This window comes from Toxorhynchites rutilus, chromosome 3, assembly GCF_029784135.1.
Source record: "Toxorhynchites rutilus septentrionalis strain SRP chromosome 3, ASM2978413v1, whole genome shotgun sequence".
Lineage (NCBI taxonomy): Eukaryota > Metazoa > Arthropoda > Insecta > Diptera > Culicidae > Toxorhynchites > Toxorhynchites rutilus.
This window is the reverse complement of record NC_073746.1, coordinates 248,184,542-248,211,282: the sequence shown is the minus strand read 5'-3', so window position 1 is coordinate 248,211,282 and position 26,741 is coordinate 248,184,542. Positions and strand designations below refer to the sequence as shown.

Here is a 26,741-nt window from a genome sequence, read left to right as displayed (position 1 = left end):
AGTGTACAATTCCTGCCGATCGTTTTCGTTGGACGTATGCTGACGGGTCGTTACGTTGCCGGTGTATGTGAATGTTTTCATAAGGATTGGATGGTAGAATAACTGACGTAACGGATCGTGACGGGATGTGAACGTGAAGTGAATGTTGTATGTGAATCGCACTTAAATTGCAGCAGAAAACAACTCTAATGGCGGGTTTACATTAGGGAGATATATAGCTATAGATGGATTTATTCACCCGAAAATAAATGTAAACGGGTGAGAATATATATGATACACTTCTTCGAGGTACATATATATGTATATATGTAAGGGTGGGTTTAGACTAGTGATATATTCGTGTGATGAAATATGAATAGATTTATAGAAATCGCATCAACCGTTTACACAAGCACGAATTTATATAATGAATATATTCATACTTCCGGTGAATTTATTGAAGTAGAACTGCATTCAACTTTAGTGATTTCTCACCAGTGAGAAATTCACCAGCGTTTATATATGCCTGAATTTATTCTATACATATATACCTCGAAGAAGTGTATCATATATATTCTCACCCGTTTACATCTATTTTCAGATGAATAAATCCATCTATAGCTATAGATCTCCCTAATGTAAACCCACCATAATAGAACCAACCGCTCAGAAAAAGTGTGCCCTGTGTCTCTAGTTGCTAATTCTATCATAGGGTGTAGAAATTATTCTAATTTTTATGTTGTTTAACGATTGAGGAATCAAAGAGAAATTATGATCATGGGTTGTCCTGCTCTGATCATGGTTTGTCCAAAAAATGATCATGGTTTGTCCGGTTTTAGAAATCACCATTTTTGAATGAAAAAAAATCGAATTACCAAGTAGATGTTGCATTTATCATTGTTTGAGTTTACTGTCATCATATTGATCCATTCATAATTTAGGCTTTCTCCAGAATATTGCCCTTTCTTGGACATTTTAAAAGTGTTCACCTTAACACACTCAACACAGAGAAACATTATTTCTGCTATGCGCGAAAACTATAGAATAGACACAGTAAACAACCTGCAGCGCGCCAAGCGGATGCCAAAGAAATCATGTGAACAAAACAACCTTAGTGAATCGGACAACTCTTGATCCGAATTGAGGTCATCTAAATGCGTTAATTACATGGTTTAGCTTTTTAAATCTGATACAAATGGAGTGCAAGCATGATGTGTACAATATTTTTAAGTGTTATAATCCAGAAAAGGTCTGAATACGAGCCAAATAATCATCTGGTGATTGATTGAAAGTTAGCTCAAATGAGGGGCGCTTTGACACCAATAGAAGGTTGATTTTATAATCCTTTAAAACACGTGAATCCGTAAAAATATACTATAACTATACTATACTATAACTACTGTAATTCATGAAAAAGACAACTTTATTTATATGTTTTGAGACATTCGAACACCTGATTTGACACAGGTGAGCATCAAAAAAGTGGACAAACCATGATCATATCTTCGACTGGACAAACCAAAATAATTTACCTTAATTGCTATTTCTAATTTATGCTGGGGTCAAACCATGATCATATTTTCGACTGGACAAACCAAAATCATGTACCTTTATTGCTATTTGAGGAGCTTAGAATGAAAGGGGTGTAAGTGATTTGATCGATTTCTCTAGATCGACTCTCTCTTTGAGTCATAACATAGCTGCAAATACATTCCCAGCTGTATTTACCAATGTGGAAAATAGGTCGGAACCTCATCTATCGGATTCTATAGCAAACTTAAATTGGAAAGTTTTTGCAGTTGAGTTATTAACTAAATAAAAAGTTGATGAAGAGAAATCAATCAAGTCACTTACACCCCTTGCATTCTGAGCCCCTCATTTCTAATTTATTCTGGGTCAATATCATGGCAGCGAAGTTCGCATTTAACTAGGATAAGGAATCGAGACGACCCAAGGCTATTCCACTATTTCTGAGCGGTGGTTTCTGTTAGAGTTATTTTCTGCTGCGATTCATTCCTTGAACCAATAGAAAAATAACATACTTTGTCTTCACCGTTTCAGCAACTTCCTTCTCTGTCTCACTGAAGTCTTTCTTGCGTCGACCGATCTGAAAGACGTTCAAATGAAAATGTTGTATTTCATTATACATTTTACGGATGGTTACGGAGATAAAAAAAGCGCATGCACACCTGTCCTACCTTGGCCTCCACCGTTGGTTCAACGAACACTCCAAACGGATGCTTCGGGAACTCAATCTCACTAGCTGGCGGTGGTAGTTCCATACCGGCCTTCCGGAGTTCCTCCATGCATTTGTCCAATGTTTGAATAACGAAATCGTCGTCATAACCGAAATCGACGTGTAATTTAGTCTAAGAAAAGTTCAATAAACATCTTTGCGTAAAAAGAATACTTCGATATTATTGCGTAAGTTACCTGAATATATTGCACAATCAGATCCATGTCTTTGAGTTTCAGAATTTTACCCTTATGTAATCGTAGAATAGTGTAAGCCATGGCAGTAACAACTTTTTCTCCGTCCAAGAGATAGACATCCCAAACACGCAAACAGAGACTGAACGGTATCTACAAATATTTAGAAAGTAAGGCGATGTATCGGTTTTCACACTAATGCTTTGTCCAATAGACGTACCCGCTCAATAAACACAACAAAGAACCATTTCAACGAGTAGAGTATCGAATCCAGATTGTACTGATCAAAGTGTTTCTTCAGCTTTGGTATGTATTTGGCTATGATTTTGTCATGGTGAGCTAAGAAGCGCGTGAGTTTAGGAAAGCCTAATGATTTGAATGTTTTAGTCATAATTTTCAGGATATAATGTACCGACATCGATCACCTTCTATAAATAATCCATGCATTGCATACTTTTTATCAGACAAAAGTATACTCAGAGCCCAGAACGCTTCCTCTTCATCCATGTACATCAACAGAACGCCGGCCAAACCGGACATTCCTTGGCAGTAACCTACCTATTGATTAAACATTAACATTATCAACAATGATTTTTAAAAATTACGCTCAACTTACTTCCGTATTGTACATACTGTATGCCACCAGCACATTAAACAAACTCTTCTGCTTGATGCTATATCGCTCCCTGTAGAAGACGTGCTCTCGAAACTGTCGATTCACGTCTGAATCGATCTGTCTCGCTTCAGTTCCCCAGGATCGCGCGAGCGAAAGCATCTCCTGATACTTGTTGCGATTCTTGGAATCGTTCATAACCTTTTCCAAGTTGAGCAGTTTGCTCCACACCCGTGACCGCAAACTGTCCGGGATGCCCTTGTAGACACGCTTGTGCAGCTTCGCCGATTTTTCCTCCCACTTGCCGAGCATTTTGAGCCACTTTTTGACTCGCTCCATCTCGATCTCGTTCGCTTTGGTTTCGTGCGGATCGTGCTTTTGGGGGAGCCGTTTATCGTGTATGAAGCCATAGCTGAAATATGTATAGAATATTGTTTTTAGACATGAAAAACAATTAAGCTAATTTAATTTCATGGTCGTCGAAAGTAGATTTCGTAAATATTTTGTTGTTGAAATGACAAAAGAAATAAACACATTGTTATAGCGTTGGAATGTTTAGAATGTTGAAAACAAATCAATTTAGAATCCAGAATCACAAAACCAATCTCGGGATTGGAATAATACACAAAAAATGTTTTTATATCAAAATACAGATTATTTATGTCGATTTAAAAATTGAAAAGTATCGAAAAAAAATATTCCGTTGCAGTGCTCATGAATTTTCTTATTTTCTTCGGATACTCTCCATAAAAGTTTGGACTCTCTGTTGGTCAACTTCAGCGGCCATTTTATTCCACGATCTCTTCATGTGAGCCGTAATAAACGGAAGGATACGTTTCCTACAGGCACTCTCTCCCATATATTCTCGAGTTCATTGTCTTGTTTGTGACAAATACCTTGTCAAATCTAGAACTTTCTGACGAATTTATCAGCGAAAACTAACTTAAATTTGTAGGGGACAGTTTTTCTAGCAGTGGCCTTATATAATTGCAGGCCTAGGAGCTGCCCAAAAACCATCTTCACGTACGTTTCTTCATCCATCAGCATGCATCCTTCGTACTTCGTCAAAACCTTGTTGTACAACTTTCGAGCGCGTCTTTTTGTCACCAGATTTTGCTTAAGTGCCCTATTTGGTTGCCTGCAGGAACGGAAATCACGATAATCTTTTCGCAAACGGATTCTCAGATTCAATTGTCTTCAAGTTCAGCTTCATCTAATTAAAACTCGCTCCAACTGGTGTTTACATCATCTTTTGAATAAATTCTCTATGTCATGTAGAGAATTTATTCAAAACACCTTACTTTTTCCAGTTTTTCTAACAGAAATATTATATATCGAGCTTGTTCAAAACAGTATTTTTAATATAGGTGGTTCTGTGTTTCATGGATCACTGTCTCATGATTCTGTAGATTGAAACTCTCATGTATGTCGGAGATGATGAGGCGGGTTCAACTGTATCTCAATCAACGAACGCATAGGCCTTCGTTCGGCAATTGACTCTTAGCACGTCATTCTCATCTAGAAATGTTCACTACTCGTAGAGCCAGGATTCGCTTCCACTCGATCCTTCAACAAAGTGGAGCATGGAGGAAGGAACATTATGGTGTGGGGTGCTTCTCCTGATACGGGGTTGCCCTCCTGCACTGGGTGGATAAGATCATGGATCATCATTTCGGATACGAACATCATCTGTATCCGAAATTGTATAAAATGCAAAAACACGATTTTCTCTATCATTGATGGATTAAGTCGAATATCGGTATGACGATCATTCTAGTACCACGATATGCAGTATTATATACGCACATTCTGCCCATATTATGTAGCATAATCGGGTCAAATCGCATATCAGTGTTAAAAACATCGTATATTATGCGTATAAAATATGGCATATACATATATCGCCTCCATTTTTGCGTGTATATACCAGTTATATGCATCATCTTCTTCTTTTATTCTTGAATGGCGTTAACGTTCCTTGTGGAACTTTTGCCGTCTCAACGCAAGCATTGACTTGCGTCATTCATTAATACTTAGTTGAGATTTCTTATGCTAAATAACACGCCTTGAATGTGTTCCGAGGGGCAAGCTCTAGAATACGCGTGACCACAGTTCAAGTCGAAGGAAATTTCTCTGACGAAAAATCCCCCGGCCAGAACGGGAATCGAACCCGAACACTCGGCATAATAATGTGAGACGCTAACCACTCGGCCACGGGTGCACTTATATGCATCATATATCATCCAAATTTTTTCTCAGCTGTATGTATATCGCCTCCAATTATGGCTGTTCATACGATTTGATATTTGCTGGGTGGTAAAATCCGTACCTCTCACGCTAAAGGTCACGAGTTCAATTCTCACTCCCGACATTCTTCCAAAAAACGGAAGTGAAGTGACGAACCAGCTAAAAGTGCTGAAAGTCACTATAAGGCCTTGTTCTGACTACAGTGGGGTGTGTTAACTTTCCGCCACGATATTTTAATTCACTCACATGTATTCGGCGTGTTTTATGAAAATTGTCAATGGGTGTGTGTGTGTAGGAAAGAATGACCTTTGGTTTCATTTCGAAATATTCTAGCATCGTTGAATATATTCGGGTCGAAACCTCGACGATAAAAAACGTATTTTCAATAGTGTCTGAGTCAAGCAAGAAGGGCGCCAGAATATGCATTCGGCGTCTTCGTTCCATGTTGTCGAATGTGTTACAGCACGATACACGCAAATCCAGAAGATATCGTTTACTTACTTCTAGTAAAAATGGGCGCAATTATAAATTATTTCACTACTACATACAAATGTATGCAAGAGAATAGCAGAGAAATATCACCGGCGTGAATTTTTTTCGTTTGCACGCCAGCAATACGCCAAAACTTCGCTCTCGGCACGTCAGTCTAGTGTGAACACATCGGTAAGAATATACACGATGTATCGTAGGCGTCACACGCTTCGCCCAAGCCACGTTGACGCCCCGCTGCAGTGAGAACATGGCCTAGATTTTTTAAAGCGGATTTCTCTATAAACACGTTTTTTTTACACGGAATTTCCAATTAATTTGAGCAATATCTCATCTATCTCATGCATTCTCAGATCATATGACGGAAATTAGTGCTGCACCGTCTTGCTAGTGGTCACCACCGTATGACTATTTATGGAGACGTATGTGCTGTGTCATTAATGACCATCATAAAATGAACAGTCGAAGGACCGTCGAACTAAAACTGTCATATGACATTTCGTCTTATTCATTGTCCTGTAATTGAACAACAGTGTTCACGGGGAAACGCTCACCGCTTAAAACGTTCATTCTACACATTCGCAATTGATAGGGGAGAGTTTGACGGTTGCTTTGATATGAGCAATCCGTCTAAATTCCATCCATCGTGTATAGATGTGTGAGTGAGGAGATGGATGTATGTGTGAAGCTACGCTTAAAAGCAGAATGAAGAGAGAAAAAGAATGCGTACCACTGTAGTTTTAATGTCATTTGACATTAATGTTATCTCAAAAATTCAATTAGCCGGAATTGAAGGATCAAGTTCATAACCATTGGTTATGAACACGTAGTGATCCCCGATTTTTGAAATTAATCGTTCATCAGCTAATCGAATATTTCTGGAGCAACATGTCAAAAGGGTCTATCTTCTTTGATCGATTCTCTTCATCTACATTCTCTTTCATTAATACCTCATCGGTAAAAGCATTTCCAAATGTATTCGACGATAAGAAGTGTAAGAGGTAATCTCGTTTATCAAACTACATGGCAAAATTGGAGCAAAATCTGTCTGAAAGACCGTGGTTATCGAAAGAGAAAGTCGCTGAAGAGAATCGATCAAAGAAGATAGACCCTTTTGATATGTTGCTCTAGACTTTTTCGCAGTTTGTTATTCGATACGATTAATCGCCTCAAATAATCGATTAATCGATTAATCGTCACAATAGTTAGACTAATATTTCTCATTTGCAGGAAAGCCATCTGGAATCAAAAAAGTGTTCATTTCGCCTGAAAATCAATTATTATATTTCAAGCTCTCTACGAGTTTAAAACGAAGCTCGGTTCGCGTTGACGGCATTGAGCTTCGTTTACGAGTTTAGGTGAACGTCAAAGATAATGAATGATTTTCAGAATAAAACTGCAGCGGCCGTACGTTTTTTTATCCCTGGGTTTGGATCGATTAATCGACGTAAATTATTCGTTCGCTTCGATTATTGGTTGTGCCGTATTCGTTCGATTAATAATGGATTTCTGTATGAAGTATTCGATTAATCGATTAATCGAACGATTATCGGGGATCACTATGAACACGAATGGTAGAATGGAAACAGCATATTTTCATCGCTCTTCTGGGTACGTTCGACAGAAAAAGAGACCATATAAACGTTCTACTGATGGTCGAGTATGCGGCTGTGCATTTATTTCTGATGTGACTGTACATATCCGTAACTCTCGCGCAAGGGCGGTATCTGATGGTTACAAAAATGGCGACCATTTACAACACTGGCAGCACCCTATCACGATTCTCACGAGGATTTTAGGTACCCCCCCCCCCACCGTGTAAAAAAAAACATGCATGTAATAGAAAATGCAAACCATCTTGATCAAAAAGTTCCCGAAATTCGTTTAAGGAAATGAATAATACAAGATTATACAATATCGATAATGTCCCCTTCAAAGTACTCCCCATCGACTGCAACGCACTTATGCTAGCGCTTGATTCAATCCTCGAAACATTTATTCGGTTTGCGGTATGGCCATCAGCGCCATCTTCGATTTTTCCATTATCTCATCTGGAGTGCTGAAACGTGGTTTCTTGAGTCGTTTGAATAGGAAAAGAAGCAGGGGGCCAAATCAGGTGATTTCGGTGGTTGCTGAATGGTATTCGTTTCGTTTTTAGCCAAATGTTCACAAATAATGATTGATTTCGCATTTTTTTCAAATTATACAAAATCGAGGACGCACAATAGCAGATGTACTCTATACAGCATAACCTTCAGAAATGTAAAACTATCTCACTACAAATTTTATTGAATGTCAATAACAAATGTGCCACCTACAAAAAAAAATGAAAACGGGTGACTGAGAGCGCCACACGATGGTGATTCCGGGAAATTTTTGATCAAGGAAGTACTGCTGCTGAACATCGCGGCTAACATTCCAACTTCGTAAAATATGCTCAATTATTCTGAATACACCCTCATAAAAAATCAGTCTTAATTAAATTGGTCATTTGATATTGAAAATTGTGATTTTAGGTAGCTACCAAATGTAAAAAGATTAAAAAAAATCGGGAAGGGTCGAGTCATCAGCTGGTTGATTTAGCATGGAATTGCTCTATTGCAAAATGTAAGAAATATAGGTTGAACATATAAAAATCCGAACACGAAAATCTTGTTAGGGTCTGAAATGCGACTTACTTTCCGTAATTCAATGTAGTAGATATGAAGGTATTATCAATATTGCAAGGCCATTGTTTCAGTCTCCCTTCCAAGGGTGGAAAACAAGGGAGCATGATGCGATTTACGATTAATCACAAACTGCACAGATCGCAATATGTGCAAACTCCGACTATCTATTAATCCTCTCCCATCATAACCAAATGATTTTCTCTTGGTAACTCTGAGTTGACCAAAGCATTGCAAGACTGAAACTAGTTCGAATAATTGAGTTACTCTCCTTCCTCGTTCTGTTTACAACTCCTAACAAGAATTTGCTCCATGGGAATGAGTATCTCTATGACGTACGCTTTACGATTCTTGCTCTCTCGTCCGGGCGTTCAATTTTCCTTTCCGAGCGCATTTACTTCGATGAAACTGTGTGAGGAAAAAATGCGCTACAGCAGATAGGACGACATTAATGTTTAATGTTCCACAGAGGATTTCTCAGATGGTTTAAATTCATCTACAAGAGACTACAAACAATAATCCCACTCAAATCACTAATTTTATGAGTTAATGTAAATGCGCTATTGGCCAAGGCTATTACGATATCGAACACGTGGTCTTGCGAGATATATTTTTCCGCCAGCCCAAATACAGAACACTCCTTTCGGGCCCGAGTAAACTTGTGGCTAGAAAAAACCTTAATTACCTTGGATTAATCAAAAACATAAATTAGCGCAAATATGTCAACATGTGTTTTTGTGTAAGCACGTAAATATTTACTCATAAAATTTTAGGATTGTTGAACTCTACATAATTTGTATGCAGATAGACTATCCACAGTTTGTGGGGGTATACTCATACAACTCAAATGGGTAATGATTATCTGCTATCACAAAGCTGAGAAATCCTAGTCTTAGCTCTGTCGAAGCTATCCGTTCAGTGAGGCCGGAAAAGCACTCGCCGTACTTCCTTGAGAGAATACGAGAAATTTTGAGTGCTTTATCCAGACGCTGTTATGTCATTACCTTTGTCTGGGTCCCTTCACATTGCTCAATTCTGGGTAATGAGAGGGCTGACTCATTAGCAAAGGTAGGTGCAATTGAAGGCGATATTTATCAGCGTCAAATCGCCTTCAATGAATTTTATTCTTTAGTCCGCAAAAATACCATAGTTAACTGGCAACGCAAATGGAACGAAGATGAATTGGGCCGGTGGCTCCACTCGATTATCCCTAAGGTTAGCCTCAAACCATGGTTCAAAAGTCTGGACTTGAGTCGGGACTTTATTCGCACCTTCTCCCGACTCATGTCCAATCACTGTTCGTTAGATGCGCTACTCTTTCGTATTAATCTTGCCGACAACAATCTTTGTGTTTGTGGCCAAGGTTACCACGACATCGAGCACGTTGTTTGGTCGTGCGAGCTGTATCTTGTCGCCAGATCGAATTTAGTAGTCACCCTTCGGGCCCGAGGAAGGCAGCCCAATGTGCCGGTGAGAGACGTGTTGGCTCGGTTAGACCTTGATTACATGTCCCAAATATATGTATTCCTTAAAGCTATCGATCTTCGTGTGTGATTGTCCTTATACCCTTAGTTTTTCCTTTTCCTTTGTGAGAGATCGGATCCCTTCTTAAGAATAAGATGAAATGTAAATACATATTAGATATAAGATAGGTTTAAGAATTGAGTGTGATGAGTGTGATTGAGAGTGTGAGTGTGATCATTGTCAACATATCCTCATATCCCCTCCTTTTCCTGAAGAAAATATGTCACCCTTCTAAACTCGAGTTGACCGCGAGTAATCGGTTTCCTATATTATTAACATTAGAATTAAGGAAAAATGTATATATACTAGTAACAATACAGTAAGGAGTTCGGCTCCTTTAAACCTATGTAACTGAGCCTGTAAAAATAAACGATTTAAATAAAAAAAAAAAAAGCTGAGAAATTTATTGACGTTTTGTTTTACTACTGATTCATTCAAAAAAAAAAGCTTTATTTTAAAATGTTTTCTTATCCTGAGACTGGCTCACCATATTACACTGCTACTAAAACCGTAGGCTAACCTCAAGAATATTTTTTTGACGTAGGACTACGTCTAACCGGAAGATATAGGGGGTGAAATGGAAATCTAGGCACTGAACAAGTAGGAAAAAATGCAAGATTTGGAACGCTTATAACTCGAGCATTTCTCAATAGATCGCAAAGGTTTTTGCATCAATTGATAGGAAATATATCTACGCATCTATCATAACGAATAACATTTCATTTTTCTTGAGATAAATAATTGAATAATTGTGAAATATCAAGCATTGTCAAAATGCACTATGTGCCCATTTTTGATGTCTGGACATGGTAATAGAGGAAAAGTGAAGGGAAAGGCAAAATCCCGCTCGAACCGTGTTGATCTGGAGTTCCACGCAAGGGTAGCTAGGCCGAGCGCGTTAGTACCAGTGCACCAGTCCACCTAGCCGGCGTTATATAGTTTCGGCCGCCGATGTGATCGAGTTAGCTGGCAAAGCTGCTCGCGACGATAAGAAAACCCGCATTCGGAACAGAACACATTCGGTTCGGTAGACATCAAGACAACAGGCAGTTGCAGCGAGTGGCGAGTGGCAAACGCAATCGCAAAACGGCATCAGGTAGCAGAAGAAAAAAGTTTGTTCTTTATACAAACTGCTTTGGTGGCAAATCCAGAACAAGGCGGCATCGAGGGCGTTTGAAATGGTTTTTTTTCAAAACCACGAGTACTAAGTTTTCTAAATTGGAACCATTCCATAAAACAAGGCGCTTTTCAGGGCCATTAAACCTTCCAAAACAGAGTTTAGGAAATACAGTTCAATGCTTTCTAAAACATTATCCAAAATAATAATAGAACACAAATTGATTTTTTCATAATTTGTTTGCCAGGAGCTGATGAGTATGTGAATTTGGCAGTTGTTCTGAGCTTATTGATAGTTGGGGACTTTCCTGATTATTCAATTTTCACCAATTCTTAAATCGTTTCCAGATTGAAAGTACAGTAATTTACAATTAGTTCGACATTTAGCTAATTGGACGGACATGTAATGCGACTTATTTAGTTGGACATTTTTGTAAACATAGAGATCCAAATTATGACCCCACATTGAAAGTCGACACTGTACCACTGTCATCGCAAATGTTCAATTACAGGTTAAAATCGCCTCCAATGCGACACTGAGTGGCGCTTGGGCACGTCGCATTGAATGTAATTTACTGTACAACATGTCACAAAGCTGGATGGGAAGAAATTTTCCAACTGTGAAAGCTGTGGCAAGTGGCAAACGCAATAGCTAAACAGGAAGGTTTAACCGAACAAGAAGGGAATATCGAGTGATAACAAAAACACAACACCAAAGGTTCTTTCCAGAACCATCAACATATTCATAAAGAGTAAACAGTAAACTAATCCATTTTTCAGGTAGATAGGTAGGTATTCACGTAGGAGAAGAAAATAAAACAATATATTTAAAATATATATTTAACAAAAGCTGTCCCCTTTGTATAGTCCTACGTCACTCCGGTTATGTCCCCGACATTACCCACCCGTCTTTTTTATCCATCAGAACAATAGCAAAAACAACATCACGACCATAAGGTGTTGGTTCGGTTATTCCAGACGACATTGGAATATATTCCATCTGATCATCTTTAGGAAGGTTAACGACCCTCAAAGGATAAATTTATCTTGGGAACATTAAATTGATGTTCATGACTTCCAGTCGGACGTTTATCCGCTCTGATAATAATTGTGTGGTCCTCACAAAGCATGTATTCCAACGCCGTCAGTTCACTTAAATTCTTCGCATACCGTTTGATGATTAGGTAGGATGTTGATGATCATTTTCTGCGATACCGATTGTTCCAACAGTATTTATTCGACAATATGGAGATTGAATACCTCAAATTAACCAGATTCAACCAAACAAATCTGCGGACAACGCAGTATGTACACTCAAGAGATGCAACAAGTTTGAAGGGATATGAAAAAAAAACATTAGTCGTTCAATAAATCTACGAAATCTACGTGTCGGAAGTCCACGATATATGAATAACATATGTCCATACTAATTCATTACATTTATTTGCAACGCAAAACGTGACCACAATTAATCAAATATGTGATCCGTTTTATCTACAAAATAAAAAAGGAAAGTGTTTCGTGAAATCACTAATTGAATTATTATTAGAAAAAAAATTTGAAGAGAATTGTGAATGTTCAGAATTATTGGAATCTAAAAAACGATTTTGGGCGGAATGAGATTCGCCCAAATCTGCTGGTAATAAAATTAATCAATTGCATCCATTACCCGTCTGCTGTTTATCGGGCGGAAGACGACAGCAAAATAAAATCGACACTGAGACTGAGTCAGCCACTCACTGCGGTCAGTGCAATAGAGAATTAAAAATCCCTCGACGAGTGTCGTAAGATTTCAGTTGATCGTCTCTTGTACACTTTCCGATCAAGAACTCATCATCCGCTCTATGGGATGGGATTAATCGCTTGCACTCACGATAAACCTTGAGTAGTAGAAGTAATGCTCCGAGAGTGCATACAGTGGGAATTCCTCTAGTATATTGCTTTTTTGAGATCTTGGTAGCTCACCGTTCCAAGTATTCTCTCTGTGTACATATGAAGAATAAAAGAGCCTCGCCTGCTGGGGGTGATTTAAAAACATCCGACTAGAGGAATATACTTATTCATTGATCGTTGAATGTGATTTTTTACCATCACTGCTCCCTTCTATCCCCTTTGTTCGTACACCCCCAATCATCTTTTGCGCGAGCCCTGTTCCTATCTGTTGGTCCTCGGCAAATTCCATTTACGCTTAAAGTCCTCCAGTTCCATGTGTCTCACAATTGACCAGTATTCCTCAATTAGCCTTAGTTCTGTAGTATTGGCCGGATTAATCACATTCGGAACTCGTGTGCGCCATTTTCGTTGTACTACTGTTTGGTTTAGTAAATTCGTTAGTTCATGGTTCCAGAAGTAAAGATAGCTTCGCTTTTCAGTCCACAACTACATATTGCTTGTCAGACGTAGGGGCCTATTCCAGAAAACGAGATGAGCAATTCGTCTCGTCTCGTCTCGGCTTCAGAGTTTCATTTAAATGTTTTATTTAGTAGACTGGAGAGACTTCTGTCACTTTTTATCGGTATGATCAGTGATGTGAGATGTGAGGACATGTATTATTTTGAAAGAAAACAGAAAAACCACAAACATATTTAAAATTGATCAATCGATACTCTTTTCTCAGTGCTAAAATACTAAAATCATAAAAAAGGAATAAGTTTATATATCTTTTGATTCCATTGATATTTTTTCTACCATCATATGGTTTCATCACTCAGACTTTTTGTTATTATGGATTTATTGGGGCCAATGTTTGTTCACCTAATCAACGATTTATCAAGAAAAGTTTTGAATCTATATGCATGTATTTCCATTAACAGTTATACAATGAAGTAGTCTAGTATTTTCAAAATCATAGCAATAAATTTCGGAACATTTAGATATGGCGAATGAAACGCATTTATGTAAAATGTAAATCAATAGGAAAAACAGGAAGTGGGTTATATCTGTGGTATAACCGCAGGGTTGACGTTGGACTATCGTTGATTTAGTGATCATTTGTTTGAAGTTGAATCTGAATCCATTCCGAATGAATGAATAAATGAATATTTGGGGGAATCCGAAAACGAGAGCGTTACGTTGGAGGCACAAGGTTTTATGCATCCAATATTGGATACGAAAATATCCTACTGATGGAGAAGAATAATCTTCAGAAGCTTTCCACAAAACGAAATGCATTAGATCGCAGTATTATATGAATAGAAAACATTACAACATTTTAAATTCCAAGTGGAACTAGCAGATTATTTTTCAGCAACGATAACATCTTTTCAGATTCTGCTCCGATGCCTCAAACGGAACTGTTTTCGATGCCCGATACTCTCTTGGTCGCTTTTTCAGTGACATCACTCTCCTCCTGATGGATTCCCTTCTGGCCTATGGTGCAAAAACAGTCTCTCGGTGACACCGTTCATCAGTGCTTTCATGATGAACTTCACCACCAGCTTCACCACAACAGCGACAACATTCTCCAATCGCTGTACCTTGCAACTGAGTGGATTTCCGAGCGGCGCTCGCTATACCAATTAGTGATTTCAATAGCCTATTTTGAAAGTAATTTTAAGACTTTTGAAACAAGTTTTTGGATCAAAAAGTAACAAGTATATAACGCGTAGACATTTTATTTTTCGAATGAAGTGTTTATCATACCATTTCGTTCAGTTGTTTAGGAGCTATTAACGCTCAAAATCTCGGTCTCCAGCGTAACGCGTTCGTATTCGAAACTTTGATTTTACACCCCGGTATAAAAATGAAAGACGTAGTCCTACGTCGAAACATTGACTTATCAAAAACGCACTAAGTTGCATTTTGAATTGTTAATTTTCTTCCAATATAATGTGAAGAGACTTTTTGTGCCGTGTTAATATATTTAAAACAGCCATGGCATCCCTGGATATGAGTTCAATGTTTACATTTGATTGTGTTGTTTGGAAAATGCCCATTTGAAAATCTGTACAGTTTTGCAATTAACGAATTGAATCTGACGGTTGCAGTTGAAAATATACATTGCTTATGCAATACTAGTTTAGTCTTGAAACAATTTTTGAAGATATAGGCGGAACTAGAGACGTAGGTTAATCGTCGATTAATTCAAATAATCGAATATCTGAAATTATAATCGATTAATTTTGTATCGAATAATTTGAAATCAAAATATGAATAAATCGAATAATTGTCACTGTAATCGCGATTAATGAAAGAAGGAATCTTTTTCAAGGTTAATGCAATTTCAGGCTAAGAATTAGGCCATTTAATTTTTTATCCAACCATCTAAGGGGCTGTCCACATACCACGTGGACAACTTTAGGGGGGGGTAGGGGGTATGAAAATGTCCACGATTGTCCACGGAGAGGGAGGAGAGGGTTCAGATAATGTCCACGTGGATACATAAAATGAATATTTTTGAAAATACAATAATATCCATAACCAATAATGAATAAAATCAGCTCTGCATTTTTATCAAATTTCAATCTTGCCGCCCCTTGCGAGTACTCCGTATTTATCAATAAGAGACCATATTTTTTTCATATTGTTGAACTGTTTCGCTGAAATGTGTATTCTGAGAGTAACGCACATGAACTGAGAGTGATGGATTTATTTACATTGGCAGAAGAGGATCATACATTCCGCCAGGACGAAGACACCACCAAAGTATGTTAGAATCTTGTAATTTGAAAAATGCACGACATAGTTTTCTTAGGTACGGGTTTTGTTGTTGTATCTGTCTTCTGAGAACTCCAAAGGTGATGAACTATAAGGAAAATGAACAACAAATCACCTGGTGAAGCTTGGTCACGTAGTACGCTACAATATATCGGTTCCATACTTTTGCGTCTTGTGTCTGGTGAGATTGTAAAGAAATTCCGTTTTATGTGCTTCTACAAAGCTTCGATAGATTCTAACAAGAACTGCTTATAACTAAACGAAACTAAAGTCGGCGATCCAGAATAAAATAACTGAATTAGCCAATAAAATAGACGTCACATTCCATCAGGACAATGTCAATCTTCCTTCTCTTTGACAACCTGACCAAAAATGTTAGGTTTGCCTGAGAAGTGCTATTTCGCCTGCCGTCCTCATCAGATATTGCACTTTCCGGTTATCAATTTTTCAGGCCACTTTTCTTGAGCGCATTAATTTTGACTCATTGGGTAGCATGGAAAAGAACCTTGTCCAGTTTTTACGAGAAACCAAACAAGTGTTGGGAGGTTGGGCTTTGAAATTGCGGAAGGATCGATTCAGCAATACCTTGCACTGTGTAAACTAGGCATAAGAATTAACCAATCAATATTTAAAAAAAAACATCGCAAAGAAACTCGATGTTTGGAAGCTACATGAATTATTGTAAATTTTTGCTACATTTTGTGAATTTTTGACTGAATTTTTCATCAGCAAATCGATCACGGTGTATAGAAATGGGTAAAATACGATATTGTTTGCAAAGATCATGGGATAAGCAAGACAAACCACTGCAAATAACATCCACGCCAGGATTACACAAAAAGGGACGCGGTGTGTATGGTGGAACTGGAAGCGAATCGCCGATTATGAGGAGTTACATGGCCGAAAAGGTTAATTCAGTGTTGTACGGTTCACAACTGGATAGATTTCAAGAGACGATTATGGAAGAAACCACCAGAATCGATCAACAGAAAAGTGTCACATAAATCTTTGATGACGCACCAAAAAATTAGGGCGATTAATTGGGAAGTTTCGATGCATCCATGGTTTATCCCAGACCTTGCAAACATATTTGTGATCTATTAAGAAATGATCGAGTTATAAGCGTCCGAAATTTTTAGACGTAGTCCTACGTCAAAAAAACATTCAGAAATTAAACAGAAAAACAGGAAGTGGGTTATATCTATGGTATAACCGCAAGGGTGACGTAGGACTATCGTTGATTTAGAGATCATTTGTTCAAAGTTAAATCTAAATCCATTCTGAATGAATGAATAAATGAATATTTGGGGAGCTTCGAAAACGAGAGCGTTACGTTGGAGGCACAAGGTTTTATGCATCCAATATACGATACGAAAAACCTTGTTCAGAAGAATAGTCTTCAAAAGCTTTCCTGCTAACTGCACTTGATTGACAAATCACAAAACCAAAGGTATTATATGGATATTTTATGGATAGAAAACATTAAAATAAACTCTTTCGCTTGAATGTAATTTTCAATTCCAAGGGGAACTGGCAGATTATTTTCCAGCAACGATTAGATATTTCCACATTTTCCTCGATAATGGAAGCCCACCAGTAGTTAATACTAACTCGATAACCACCTGTTAATAGCGCTTGATTGAAAAATATTTGGTCACAGTGTTACATGAATAGAAAACATTAAAATAAACTCTTTCACATGAATGTATTTTTAAATTCCCAGAGGAACTGGCAGAATATTTTCCAGAAATGATTAGATCTTTCCGGAACTTTCTCGATGCTGAATGGTATCCAAACGGAAAGAATTCTGCGCGTGTATGTGTCGATCCTTCGCCGCCCACCTCCTCCAGCACGTTAGGCAACGATGTTGTCTTGTCGATGTCCTCACGAAAAATGAATGCGTCTCACCACCAGAATATCGCTTAAGTATGTTTTTGTGTGTGATTGAATCGAGAGAAGGTGTGGTTTACGATGGCAATTTGGAAGGCAAACTACAGGGGAATAAACTCTCTGAGCTCGAAACTTTCGGCGACTGAGCAATAATCGATTGCGTACGCATACAATATTGGATACGGAAATATCCTACTGATGGGGAAGAATAATCTTCAGAAGCTTTCCTGCTAATTCCACTTGGTTGAAAAATTACAAAATCAAATGTATTTGGTCGCTGTCTTATTTGGTTAGAAAACATTAAAATAAACTTTTTCACATGAATGTATTTTTAAATTCCCAGAGGAAATGGCAGATTATATTCCAGAAATGATTGAATCTTTCCGAAACTTTCTCGATGCTGAATGGCATCCAAACGGAAAGAATTCCGCGCGTGTATGTGTGTGTGTAGCGATGTCTTCCCGGGGAACCGTTTGTGGCATCACTCTCCTCCTGATGGATTCCCTTCTGGCCTAAGGTGCACAAACAGGCTCTTGGTGACACCGTTCATCCGCGCTTTCATGATAAACACGAAGAGCTTCACCACAACAGCGACAACATGCTCCAATCGCTGTTCAATTAGAACTGAGTGGATTTCCGAGCGGCGCTCGCTTTTATACCGATTGGTGATTTCAATAGCCTATTTTGAAAGTAATTTTAAGATTTTTTTTTTTTTTTTTTTTTTTAAGTAATTTTTTTAAGTGTTTATCATACCATTTCGTTCAGTTGTTTAGGAGCTATTAACGCTCAAAATCTCGGTCTCCGGCGTAACGCTTTCGGTTTCGAAACTTTGATTTTACACCCCGGTATAGAAATGAAAGACGTAGTCCTACGTCAAAACGCGAATACTTTTTAAATGATCCAAAACATTCGAATAATTTTGTGTCTGTAAGAATGATACTTTGGATTTTTTCCCTTAAAGTCGGCACGAATTCGGGAACAACATAACATTTTCCAAGACTTACGAGGTTGAACAGAAAAATCATTGGTAGATGAGACCAGCGATCACGATACAGGTTTATTGTTCATTTGAGCCGCCATTTGTGTGTTAAACAAACTAACACTACATAATTTAACACGACATTCTTATAACTTGAACAGCATGATGATACCGATATCGATTTTTTAACACTGCTGCTTTGTTCCGCAATTCCAATAACGATTTTGTAATGAAGCCCTAGATTTCATTGTCTGTTTTTTTTTTGAAAACATATAACAGTTCGGCTGAAAAGTATATGAGGTAACACAGTAAAACGATTTTTTCTGTGAAATTCAATTTTATTATTCAACATAATTGCCTTAGAGGGCGATACAGCGATTATAGCGATCTTGCAACGTTTCGATACTATTTTTATAGTACTCTTTCGGTTTTTCCTCAAAATAGGCCTCGGCTTCGGTAATCACTTCATCATCGGTATTAAATTTCTTGCCAGCGAACATTCTCTTCAGGTCTGCGAACAGAAAATAGTCGCTGGGGGCCAGATCTGGAGAATACGGTGGATGCGGAAGCAATTCGAAGCCCAATTCATGCAATTTTGCCATCGTTTTCATTCGTTTGTGATGTTTCCATTTTTTCACAATAATAGAAGTTGCTTCACTCTCAATGCTGTAACTCACGAACCAATCGACCGATTGCTGTCAAATTTTGACACGTATTACGTCGGCAAATAATTGTATATGATTATAAAGAATGATAATAAGAATAATAAAAAAGAACTCCCGAAAATAGATTCTCAAGTGATTTTTTTATATGGATTTCAGCGGTAAAAACAACCTGACAGCATAAATGGAATTTAGAAAAAACTAAAGAGCGATACAAATAACTTCCCGGAGAATGTTGGAGAGAGAATAAACAAATTTAAAATAAACCGTTATTATTATTTAAGCTAACATTTTTATCCATGAAACTATAGAACACAAAATAGAATCAATCTCAAAATGAAATTTAAGAGAGGTTCAATTTTATTTTGATTTTTTTAGAAATAATTGGTGTAATGTCCACATGGACAACAGGGGGAGAGGTATAGGAAATGTCCACGTTTGTCCACGGTGGGGGAGGGGGGGGTGTTCAAAAACATGATTTTTCTGTCCACTTGGTATGTGGACAGCCCCTAACATCGACAACCCGATAGACCACGTGACCAGTATGACATCGTGATACGCGATTATTTCAAGAAATGAATATTCGTTCGATTAATCGAATATTGAAAGACAATTATTCGAATGAATCAAATATTGAAGAATGCCCCAACGATTAATCGATAATCGAAAAATTGAAAAATTTAGACATCACTAGAACAGCAGAATACCGATGCTTTCAATCAACAAGGTGGACAAACACATCAAACAAACTAGAAGACTCGGCTGATTCATCGGCGAGCGCTGCCAAACGGTCGTCGAGCCAGACGAGTTACTCGTCTGTTTTTAGTCGAGCTTGGTTTCTGGAATATGAAAACAAACGAGACGAGCGCTCGTCTGCTCGTCTCGTCTTCTGGAATAGGGCCCGTCTATTTTTAGCCTATCCCCAAAAGTATTTTGAACGTTTCATTTTGATACGTTCAGCTGCTGCCCATAGCCGATCGTTAAATGTTTTGAATAAATTTAAGGAAGTGCTTTTTTAAAAATTTGTGCATCTAAACAAAAGCTATTCTATTAGCAAAAAATCGACAGACAGCTGAAACTGAAGAAAATGATTCATAATATTTTTTGCAATATCACATAAACATAATGCCAGTAGGCAGTTGTCAATCGTAGGCGTAGAACAGTTGGTATAGTAGAATAAATAGCAGCCAGCTTGGATTGGAAAAGCGTAACTTTAACTCCCACAATCTGTTTCCATTTTTTGCTATACATTAGGCGTAAACACAGATTTCGAAACTCACCGATCAGTTTGATGATATACTTCATACGCTGGATCCTCCCATATATCAATTATTGCACCTTGTTCTCGGCCAAGGTCATATCGTTGGAATATTTTGGCCCGTTCCTCCTTCGCACGAGCAATCAAAGCATCTTCATCCATCATTATTATTTTAAATCCGCTGGAACACCAGCTTTCAAGTTCAGATGAGGAATTGCTTCATCGTTTTCCCGGAACTGAATGAACAATTCCTTGTTGAAACATAATTTATTTATTTTTTCTACATGTCAACACGTATTTTATATTATTTCCAACTCAACGCATATAACATAAATTGATAACAATAGATTTTTCACACATTTTTGTTCGTTTTTCTCACGGTAAAAACAGTTGGCTGGATTTTTTGTTGCTTGGTGTTAAATGGAGATAACGTTCACTGCACGACATTCAAGCAATACGAGTGGAGAGATTCAAGTTGATTTTTTATTCTGCTGTGGGACAAATCACAAACGGTTATATTTACACAGAAATACAAGAGCGTAGTATCTAATTCTTGAAGGAGCTATCCGTGTACGTTTACAGAAAATTCCCCTTAGGTCGAACTCTCAAAATTTATGCAAATGTTATGCATTTGGACCATTTCTAATATTTTCCATGATGCACTTGACGCACAGAGAAAGCAACATTTCCCTTATGTTTTTTGCCGAATAGATTGTTTTCTCTTTCACAGATATATTTTTCTGTTTCCGATACCACACATCATAAGCAGTTGAGACAGACACTTGTGCCCCATTCCCTGCATGGCATATTTTCTCTCTTGGTGATAATCGCGAACAGGTCCAACATTATTCCGCAGAATAATTGAAAACATGAAATGACACCATTCGAGCTTCATTAACAAAACACAAATTTCTCATATTTCGAAAGGGTATTTCCGTGAAGCTAAAACTTTGACCATTCGTTCACTACGCGGTACCGGGAAACTACATATTTCAGTTGTCGCAATTTAACAAGATATAAAATATTTTCTTTTTATCGCCGTTCCGGGATCGATTGCTACGACGAATCTTTTTGATCTTTCTTTTCACTTCCAAATGTCACCAGTGTCTGTTCTTTTTTATTATTCGTTGCGTCCAGGGATGCCAAATGTGAAAACATATCTTTGTTGGAAGACATTCATACCTCCAAGGGGCTGCTAAGCGGCCATTTTTTTGTAGCCAGCATAGAAATCTCGCTTAATTTTTGAAAAGGTCCTATGTAACAAAAGTCGAGTTAATGGATGCACGCTCTTAGTTTTCAGTAATTGAATGCACTACAAAAACAATCGTTCATGTATCTATCTTCTTCATCTTTTTATCGCCGATACAAAAAATATCCAATGTGCAGATTCGTTTTTTAAGCACTCGGCTGTTACTTCGGACGCCACTTTCCTCCGACGCTCGGAACGTCCGAAGTAACAAAGCAGTCAAAACAACACAAAGTCGTACTTCGGTCGTTTTGGGTTTTTGTTTCTTACAGGCGTTGTTAGCGATTTCAGTGCAATTCAACGAGTGATAACAACAATAATATGTCTTTAGAACGAAATGCTGATATTTGAATTGCTGTTTAGTAGTTAGTTTCAGATTCGCATCGTGCAACGTAATATGTCCAATGTACAGACGCGGCAGTCAAAACGTCCAATGTAACATTTTTCGTTCCTAGGCTTCAAATTTAAGCTCAAATCACTGAACAACAGTTACGATTGGTTTTTCAGAGTTATTCTTGACTGCTAGTGGTGAAAGTAGCGATAGAAATCGACAACTTTCAATACAATTCGCTGATTAATGTTCGGGTCTTCAACTTCGTTTTTCTCGAGTTGACGAAAATGTTACATTGAACATTTCAAAAGTTATGCGAGAAATCATAACCTAAAATTAAAGATAAAGTACTTCGTATGATCCTGCAAACATCTAAAAACTATCCAACGGAATCATTGGCTACAGACCATCGCAGATGATGAACATATTTGCACCAATATTGACTCCAAACAATCAACAAAGCGTGAGTCTTAGGGTGCTCATACACTGTTTGACCGAAGCCAAATATTTGAATCTTTTTGACAGATAAAATTTGGACAACGTGTACTGATCAAATATATTCTACACAAAACACGACAAGCAAATATTCAATTATTGGATGTCTAAAATATTTTTTCAGTGTGTTCTTCGAACCTGTCGGTACATGGTTAGGTTACCTTGAATATTTCAGCGGATTTTTTCCATGTTCGGTGTTTGAAATTGTTTACCACTGTTAAAAATTGAAAATTGAATAGTGTTTGTACAAATATCAAATCAAATCTTATCTGTCAAAAAATATCAAATATATGAAATTCGGGGGCATTTTTATATTGCAAGTGAGGTGAGTGATACGATTAATTCTAGCAAATAAAATTTAAATTTGGAAATTTAATGTTGGTTGCTAGTATTTGTACAAATATCAAATCAAATCTTATCTGTCAAAAAATATCAAATATTTGACCTCCGGGCAAACAGTGTACAGCCACCTTTAGCTTTATGCTACCTACGCTCAACCTGTGTTGGTTGAGTTAGGGTTGCCAGGGCTCTGCAAACCTATCTTCAAACTATTGCGATAACGTATAATTTTGTGAGAACATTTCAAAGCATGTGGACATTTTGTATTTCTTTTTTTCTGAAATACCAAATATTAGCCGAAATTCTCAAAAATAAAGTTAGTCATTTTTTTCAGTGTAATTTTTTCTTTTCCGGTGTTGATTGTTTATTTTTTATTATCTCCATTGATTAGGGTCCTCATACGCTCTTTAACCGAAGCCAAATATTTGACTCTTTTTGACAGATGAAATGTGAGCAACGTGTATTAATCAGAAATATTCAACACAAAAAACGACAAGAAAATATTCAGCCCTCACCCCCTATACATTACGTAACGCTAGCATAATCTGTCGTTTGGTAAAGTTTCATAATATTTTAGCTTTTATTAAGTAATATTATAATATCTACGCATAAAAATCAAACATTTGCCCAGATCGGAATCAAATATTCTTAGACCGTGTGCAATATATTCTGCTTAAACGGGATATCCATCCATCGTTAGGTTTCACACATCAGCTAGCGCTTTCCGATTAGCGATTTCATCGAATTCAGACATGAACACACTTTTAAAATAAAAAGACGGGTGGGTAATGTCGGGGACATAACCGGAGAGACGTAGGACTATACAAAGGGGACAGCTTTTGCTAAATATATATTTTAAATATATTGTTTTATTTTCTTCTCCTAAGCGAATACCTACATAACTACCTGAAAAATAGATTAGTTTACTGTTTACTCTTTATGAACATGTAGGGGTTCTGAAAAGAACCTTTGGTGTTGTGTTTTTGCGTTTTTTTACAAACTTTCTCAATTTTTTCTCACTATCTTATAGTTGATTCTTAATTTTTTTTCTGAAGGCTTTGTACTTATTAAATGTGCAACGCCGGGCATCTTTCGACGTATGCACATATCGTACAATCAAAATGATATCTACCCCCTCTTGTACAGTTTTTACGTCAATGATATAGATGATTGTCTAACTAGAGACTGCACGCTGAGACAACTTGCAGACGATGGAGTTATTTCCATCACGGGTACTAATCCCGCCGTTCTGCAAAAATCCTTGCAAGATACCCTGAACAATCTGTTCACGTGGGCTCTCAAGCTGGGTATCGAATTCTCTACGGAGAAAACCGAAATGGTCGTTTTTTCTAGGAAGCACGAACCCGCCCAATTCCAGCTTCACCTATCCGGCAAAACGATCAAGCACTCGATGTTTTTCAAATACCTTGGAGTATATTTTGACTCTAAATGTACCTGGGGAATACACATTGCGTATTTGAAACAGAAATGCCAGCAAAGAATCAATTTTCTCCAAACAATAACCGGAACATGGTGGGGTGCCCATCCAGGAGACCTCATTCAGTTATACAAAACAACGATATTATCAGTGTTAGAATATGGCAGTTTTTGCTTCCGATCAGCTGCCAGGATTCATATTCTCAAGCTGGAGAGAATACAATATCGTTGCTTGCGTATAGCAATGGGGTGTTTGCATTCGACACATACGATGAGTCTCGAAGTTTTGGCAGGAGTACCCCCGCTTACTCTTCGGTTCACAGAATTATCCTACAGATTTCTCATCCGTTGCAAGATCATGAATCCATTGGTGATTGATAACTTCGAAAATCTACTCCAACTGATTCCTCAGTCAAGTTTTATGTCTTTATACCATGAGTACCTTACCCACGACGTGCACCCTTCACCAGGCATCTCCAACCAAGTTTGCTTCCCATACTTTTGACGTAGGATTACGTCTTTCGGGAACATATTGGGGTACAAATTGAAAATAGAAACACATCACATCGTGAAGCACATCGTGAAAATTGTTCAATTTCAAACGCTTATTGCTCAGTCATTTCATGATGGATTGATGAAATGTTTGCGTCAATCGATTGCGGCACTCCATAACAATTTTTTATATTGAAGAAAATAATATATGTCATGAAAATAACTATCAAACAATTGAAAAATCTCAACCCCTATCCTAACGTAAATGACCACTTCTGATTGGTCGAAATTGACGACACATGCGGAGGGTCCCTAACAGAGACATCAAAACCAAGCTGCCTGGGGGAAATCGACATTGCAAATATATGAAATTCGGGGGCATTTTTATATTGCAAGTGAGGTGAGTGATACGATTAATTCTAGCAAATAAAATTTAAATTTGGAAATTTAATGTTGGTTGCTTCGTGAAACTGTATTTGAATGAATCCTGTATTTAAAAAATTTAGTACAAGTGTAAGTGTAAAATTGCATAGGGTAGCAGTTTTGTTAAAAATGGCTTGATATATGAAACGATTTATTTCAATTTTCATAAATAGAAACCAAGGTGTGTTCCCGCTCGAAAACGGGTCGTTTGGTAAAAGCTGTCTGTTTTGTTGTGTTCATTTTCACCAAAGAAAAGTTTATACGACGAGAAAAAATTGGAAAAGTGAAGAAATATTAGAAAAAGTGATTGCTCTACATATGGTATTAGGTGTTGTTAGTCCAATGAAAATTCGCATTGGGTTGAATAAACACTCAGAAAGTAAAAATTATAGAAGAAAATTACCTTTTCCATTTCAAATATGTTTTCTCTATATTAAAGTAACATGTTTTTACTGATGAGAAAAATTGATAATTGTGTTCGGTATTGGTAATTATCTTATATGTGAGTGAGTGAGTTTTTTTTTATTTCACCCATACATAACACATCTCGTCTAGGATCACAGAGGGTTTTCGTCATATCTCGTTCCACTTCGGTAACTTTTATCTGATACGCACTATCCAAGGATTGTTTACTATTCTTCTGTCATCATCACTCGGTAAACACTGGTGAAGTGAACAAACAATACCCAACAACCAAACAAAACGGCCTTTATCAGGAGGTCACCAAATCATTATCAAAGAGTTTAGCGATGTAATTCTTCAAACATATCCAAAATCAACAGATAGCTTAACGGAATCCTACGTGAACTATGCAGTCGTGTCTCGGACACAACCCTCCTGCGACTTTTGCAATTCCTCTGTCATTTTTGATCTGTCCATGCGACAAAAAATCCATGGAATCCCAGATCATCTACGCTCAGATTCTATTCCGCCGATATTTTCGGCAGAATATGGGGGCATAGTTAGATCTGATAAAATGTTCTTTACTGACGGTTCATTCATAAACGGGTTCACTGGCTTTGGCATCTTCAATGAAAATTCCAGTGCCTCTTTCAAACTCAAAGATCCTTGTTCCGTGTATGTTGCTGAACTGGGTGCGATATACTACGCACTGGGGATCATTGAAACATTGCCCATCGACCACTATTTTATTTTTTCAGACAGTCTCAGCTCATTAGAGGCAATCCGCTCAATGAAGGTTGATAAACGCTCATCTTATTTCCTAACAAGAATAAGACAACTATTGAGTGTTTTGGTCGAAAAATTATTCAAGATTACCTTAGCATGGGTTCCCTCTCATTGCTCGATTCCGGGGAATGAGAAAGCGGACTCGCTAGCTAAGGTGGGCGCTTTAGAAGGCACTCTTTTTGAAAGGCAAATTGCTTATAATGAATTTTTCCACATTCCTCGTCAGTATACGCTCGTAAGTTGGCAGCGCATGTGGAGTGGAGATGAGTTCGGTCGTTGGT

At 37.7% G+C, this 26,741-nt stretch overlaps 1 protein-coding gene across 9 annotated transcripts in view; it reads right to left on the bottom strand.

Annotated features, from left to right (window-relative positions):
• Positions 1-21,605, bottom strand: part of LOC129776011 (uncharacterized) — a 44,755-nt gene extending 23,150 nt beyond the window's left edge. For 2 of the 9 annotated variants that reach the window (XR_008743045.1, XM_055781377.1), the window contains exons 1-7: positions 20,532-21,605; positions 3,026-3,434; positions 2,835-2,967; positions 2,630-2,775; positions 2,413-2,562; positions 2,169-2,348; positions 2,022-2,086 (exon numbers count right to left, since the gene is read on the bottom strand). Coding sequence is in view for 8 of the 9 variants with exons in the window: in XM_055781377.1 (XP_055637352.1) it covers positions 2,022-2,086; positions 2,169-2,348; positions 2,413-2,562; positions 2,630-2,775; positions 2,835-2,967; positions 3,026-3,434; positions 20,532-20,674 (1,226 nt within the window). In the remaining variant the exon portion in view is untranslated. The remainder of the gene's footprint in view (positions 1-2,021; positions 2,087-2,168; positions 2,349-2,412; positions 2,563-2,629; positions 2,776-2,834; positions 2,968-3,025; positions 3,435-20,531) is intronic. The other 7 variants (XM_055781370.1, XM_055781371.1, XM_055781373.1 and 4 more) reach the window with 7 other exon arrangements.
• Positions 21,606-26,741: the final 5,136 nt, after the last annotated feature.